Below are 5,969 nucleotides of genomic sequence, written 5' to 3' on the forward strand. Positions count from 1 at the left end.
GCAGGAGCCATCCCGCTGCCGCCCGTCCCGGCCAAAGCCATGGCCCTGCCTGCACCATCCACTCCGCAGCCCGCAGTAACAGCCACGCCGCCGCCACCTGTACATCCTCTATTACAGAGGATCCTGTGCTTCAAAAGGAAAACAGGGAATGAAAGCAACAGAACAAACGAAAAAAGAGGCACGCTGATAGATTTTTACTCTTCACTTGAATAAGAAGTGTTTTGGAGGCTCAAACTGCATTTATATAGAGCAAAATGGTTAAATTAATTTGCAGTCACATTGGCAAGTAGAAAAGTAATTTTGGAACGTGATACTGAAAATAGATGTTGGCAAGTACAAAAAGAAACAATTTGCAGAAGAGTTGGAGCAGAAGTAACTACGCAAAGATAGTAGCTAGTGCCATTCAGAATCAAATGTAGAACAGGAGATTAGCAGTATATGAAAGATGATTTAATAGAAATTTATGCCTTGATAGCACTCTGAAATAACCACATTGTGCTAATGTGCAGCCTTCATGGAGGAGACTGAGTGGTAGTTTATAACTAAGAAATCCCTAAATGAAACTGAATATTTACCACATTAAATTACACCAGACAGTGTTAATATGCTTAGGGTGTTTGAGATACATATATAGATAAATAAATGAGAAAGCCTTGCCCCAGGTTTTCCTTTTTTATATATGAGCATTGAACAGCTTGGCTGATGAATTTGATCTGGGTTGCTTCCATGGAATAAACCTAACTTGCCCAACTTTGAAGGGGTTATTTTTACTAAAGGGAATGTGAGGAGGCTTCAGTGGGACAGATCAGTCGTAAAAACTCAGAGACATAGTGATTATTTCCAACTCTGATACTGACTAGCTGTGTATTGCTTTGGACATGATGTTTTGTCTTCAGTCTTTGCCCTGACCTTTGTTAGAAAATGCAAATTATTTGGCGCAGGGACTGGGTTTTTTTATTTTCTTTTAAAATGATACTTAGCATATCAGTCATCACAGAATTCACTTCTCTAACCAGTAGTCTCATTACAACAGTAATAAACATGCTCGAGTTACCGGGAAGGGGATATTTTGAACCTGTATTCACAAAAATATTTTTATTGCTTAAAACACACTGACCTTGAATTAAATAAGATAATGCAAATTTTGCTTTTCAGTATTCATATATTTGAGCCAAACCTACAAGTTCATGCTTAATAATCATGAAAATGGAAATCTCTGTGCACATATTTGATTTCTATGCATATATTCTGAATGCATGACTTCTCTGCTTCCAAACCAACATTTTGTATTTTCTTTATGTGCATATAATTTAAGACTTGTGTGGAAGAAATAAGTAGGAATCACAAGATGATATGTTTTTTTTTTTTAATTCTCTAAAAGCTAACAACACTAAAACTTGCTAAATAGTCCCTGTACAACTCAAGTTCCATGGAAGGTGAGAAGGGGAAAAGGAAAAGAGCGAGTTGCATCTATGTAAAAACTGGACAAAAATGACTTTGTATTTAAAATAAAAACATGAGGTGTGGAAATATGTTACTATCTGATAACTTTTCTTCATCTTGGTGTTTCTGTTTTGGTGTGTGCTAGCTAGCATGAGTGGTCTTGATGAGATTTCTTTGAGGGATGGACTATTTGAGTACGTTAGCATTACCATTTGCCCATTTGTGATTGTTTTCCAAAGGTAGAAAATGATCTCAGGATCTGTCTGTATTATTTTTTTAGAATTTCTTACTTTCTTGGAGTCATGTATTAGCAAAATCTCTAATGAACAATATTGTGTGGAATCCTGAAATGCTTGTTAGAGGAAAAGCCTAGCTGGCCTAGTGTGAAGGCTACCTTTAAGATGTGAATTAATTATTCAAGTAACATAATTTACATGTGGTAAATGCATGTTTATGAAAGCCATCCTGCTTTGTTATATGTTGCTTTAAAAGTTTCCAAGCCAATGCTTGTGAAAATTTGATTTGAGAACCATGGAAAAGACTGAGTGTAATGAGTGAAACAAAGAGCTTATCACTGAGCCTTTGGGCAAGAAAATGTTCAAAACCAAACCAAAAACTGTATTTTAAAACTGTTGCAATTTCAAATGTAGAATGTTTTCAGATAAAATAATATATGCAAGGAATGGTCAAAATTACACAGACTGTTAAAGAACACTGGTATAATATCAATATTAATGATCTTGATGAGGGGATTGAGAGCATCCTCAATAAGTTTGCAGATGACACCAAGTTAGGTAGGAGTGTTGATCTGCCTGAGGGTAGGAGGGCTCTTAAGAGGGACCTGTACAGGCTGGATTGATGGGCTGAGGCCAATAGAATGAGCTTCAGGAAGACCAAGTGCCCAGTCCTGCACTTGGGCCACAACTGCCCTGTGCAATGCTACAGGCTTTGGGACGGGTGACTGAAGAGCTGCCTGTCAGAAAGGGACCTGGGAGAGTTGATTGACAGCCGGCGGAACAGGAGCCAGCAGTGTGCCCAGGTGGCCAAGAAGACCAATGGCATCTTGCCTCAGGAATAGTGCAGCCCGCAGGGCTAGAGAAGTGATTGCTCCACTGTACTCGGCACTGGTGAGGCCGCAATTTGAGGACTGTGTTCAGTTTTGGGCGCTGCAGTATAAGAAGGACATTGAGGTGCTGGAGAGGGTCCAGAGAAGGGCAACAAAGCTGGTGAAGGGTCTTGATAATAAGTCTTATGAGGAGTGGCTGAGGGACTTGTGGTTGCATAGTCTGAAGAAAGGGAGGCCGCAGGGAGACCTTATTGCTCTCTACAACTACCTGAAAGGAGGTTGTAGGGAGGTGGGCGTTGGTCTCTTCTCCCAAGTTACAGCCAATAGGACAAGAGGAAATGGCATCAACTTGCACCAGGGGAGTTTAAGGTTAGGCATTAGGAAAAACTTCTACACTGAAGGGGTTATCAAAGACTGGAACAGGCTGCCTAGGGAAGTGATTGAATCGCCGTCCTTGGATGCATTTAAAAGCTGTCTGGATTTGGTGCTCAGGGACATGGTTTAGAAGTGGGCCTGGTAGAGTTAGATAGTGGTTGGACTTGATGGTCTTAAAGGTCTTTTCCAGCCAGAACAATTCTATGATTCTATGACTACAAGCTTTAAAATTCCTAATGACTTTATTACTAACACTTTAGAATCTGCTGGGGAGTTTTTGTAGACTTTGGGCAATTCTGTGGTATTTGAAATAAGTGTTAACTTTACAATTGGTTAATCTGTGCATAGCTTTAATTATAATGTTTAAATTGTGTTAGCGTAAAAACTAGTATATCTCTATTAGTGCAAACTCTTCCTGTAGTAGAGTTGTACCCTGCAGTTTTATGGTGAGTAACTTAAACAGACTTTAAAATCTAAAGCTCTCTAAAATAGGTGTATTTTTTTCATTTTTTGTTAAGAAATGAAGTTATTCATACTGTTTACATCAAATAACATTTGGACAAGGGACTATCAATCTTTTGTAGGAATTTTTTTTTTTTTTTTTTTAAATTGAGGATAACAATTTTGTATCGTGGAGTATGAAGTCTTTGTGAATTATAAGGCTCTGATTATAAATCATTTGTCTGTTATTATACATGCGTACGTTTGCACAGTTGCACATGATTGAATTGCTGTAGATTAGTGAGTTGTTGCTTATAAATTGAGGTGATACTATGCCTATTTTGAATTGGTTTCTGTGTTATCTAGGAGCACTTACATGGTTAGTTAGTTATTGTGAATCAGCTGGTAAGCAAGCACTCATTTGATGATGTGTAATGAGTGAAACAAAGAGCTTATCACTGAGCCTTTGGGCAAGAAAATGTTCAAAACCAAACCAAAAACTGTATTTTAAAACTGTTGCAATTTCAAATGTAGAATGTTTTCAGATAAAATAATATATGCAAGGAATGGTCAAAATTACACAGACTGTTAAAGAACACTGGTATAATATCAATATTAATGATCTTGATGAGGGGATTGAGAGCATCCTCAATAAGTTTGCAGATGACACCAAGTTAGGTAGGAGTGTTGATCTGCCTGAGGGTAGGAGGGCTCTTAAGAGGGACCTGTACAGGCTGGATTGATGGGCTGAGGCCAATAGAATGAGCTTCAGGAAGACCAAGTGCCCAGTCCTGCACTTGGGCCACAACTGCCCTGTGCAATGCTACAGGCTTTGGGACGGGTGACTGAAGAGCTGCCTGTCAGAAAGGGACCTGGGAGAGTTGATTGACAGCCGGCGGAACAGGAGCCAGCAGTGTGCCCAGGTGGCCAAGAAGACCAATGGCATCTTGCCTCAGGAATAGTGCAGCCCGCAGGGCTAGAGAAGTGATTGCTCCACTGTACTCGGCACTGGTGAGGCCGCAATTTGAGGACTGTGTTCAGTTTTGGGCGCTGCAGTATAAGAAGGACATTGAGGTGCTGGAGAGGGTCCAGAGAAGGGCAACAAAGCTGGTGAAGGGTCTTGATAATAAGTCTTATGAGGAGTGGCTGAGGGACTTGTGGTTGCATAGTCTGAAGAAAGGGAGGCCGCAGGGAGACCTTATTGCTCTCTACAACTACCTGAAAGGAGGTTGTAGGGAGGTGGGCGTTGGTCTCTTCTCCCAAGTTACAGCCAATAGGACAAGAGGAAATGGCATCAACTTGCACCAGGGGAGTTTAAGGTTAGGCATTAGGAAAAACTTCTACACTGAAGGGGTTATCAAAGACTGGAACAGGCTGCCTAGGGAAGTGATTGAATCGCCGTCCTTGGATGCATTTAAAAGCTGTCTGGATTTGGTGCTCAGGGACATGGTTTAGAAGTGGGCCTGGTAGAGTTAGATAGTGGTTGGACTTGATGGTCTTAAAGGTCTTTTCCAGCCAGAACAATTCTATGATTCTATGACTACAAGCTTTAAAATTCCTAATGACTTTATTACTAACACTTTAGAATCTGCTGGGGAGTTTTTGTAGACTTTGGGCAATTCTGTGGTATTTGAAATAAGTGTTAACTTTACAATTGGTTAATCTGTGCATAGCTTTAATTATAATGTTTAAATTGTGTTAGCGTAAAAACTAGTATATCTCTATTAGTGCAAACTCTTCCTGTAGTAGAGTTGTACCCTGCAGTTTTATGGTGAGTAACTTAAACAGACTTTAAAATCTAAAGCTCTCTAAAATAGGTGTATTTTTTTCATTTTTTGTTAAGAAATGAAGTTATTCATACTGTTTACATCAAATAACATTTGGACAAGGGACTATCAATCTTTTGTAGGAATTTTTTTTTTTTTTTTTTAAATTGAGGATAACAATTTTGTATCGTGGAGTATGAAGTCTTTGTGAATTATAAGGCTCTGATTATAAATCATTTGTCTGTTATTATACATGCGTACGTTTGCACAGTTGCACATGATTGAATTGCTGTAGATTAGTGAGTTGTTGCTTATAAATTGAGGTGATACTATGCCTATTTTGAATTGGTTTCTGTGTTATCTAGGAGCACTTACATGGTTAGTTAGTTATTGTGAATCAGCTGGTAAGCAAGCACTCATTTGATGATGTGGGCATATTTGAGCAGTTCTTCTGATTTTTTCAGAAAGTTTTGAATTGGTATTGCAACTGTTGATGTCCTGTTTTTTATTTCTGACTTTAAAGGTTATCCCACCGAAGGAGTGGAAGCCAAGAAAACATTATAATGATATTGAAGATCTGGTGATTCCTGCTCCAATTCAGCAGATGGTCACTGGCCAGTCAGGGCTCTTCACACAGTACAACATTCAGAAAAAGCCAATGACAGTGAAGGAGTTCAAGCAGCTGGCCAACAGTGACAAGTATGTATTTGGGGGGGGATCTTGCTTAGGAAGACAAATATTTATTTGTGGTTTCTTTGAATTGTGCTAGGCAGCTAGTGATTTTGTCACTTACTTAATAGAGGTTTTCCTGTCTCCTGAGTTGTGGAAGGATACTACAATATGAAACTTGTTTATGTTTCTGTTGTTGAAAGTGACTG

The 5,969-nt window shown here is 39.2% G+C and overlaps 1 protein-coding gene across 1 annotated transcript in view; it reads left to right on the plus strand.

Moving 5' to 3' along the window:
- KDM4C (lysine (K)-specific demethylase 4C) overlaps positions 1 to 5,969 on the plus strand; it is a 273,932-nt gene that overhangs the window by 8,935 nt on the left and 259,028 nt on the right. Inside the window, exon 2 of the mRNA XM_009890665.1 lies at positions 5,615 to 5,790. Coding sequence (XP_009888967.1) covers positions 5,615 to 5,790 — 176 coding nt within the window. The remainder of the gene's footprint in view (positions 1 to 5,614; positions 5,791 to 5,969) is intronic.

This window comes from Charadrius vociferus, unplaced genomic scaffold (genome assembly GCF_000708025.1).
Source record: "Charadrius vociferus isolate BGI_N301 unplaced genomic scaffold, ASM70802v2 scaffold188, whole genome shotgun sequence".
NCBI lineage: Eukaryota > Metazoa > Chordata > Aves > Charadriiformes > Charadriidae > Charadrius > Charadrius vociferus.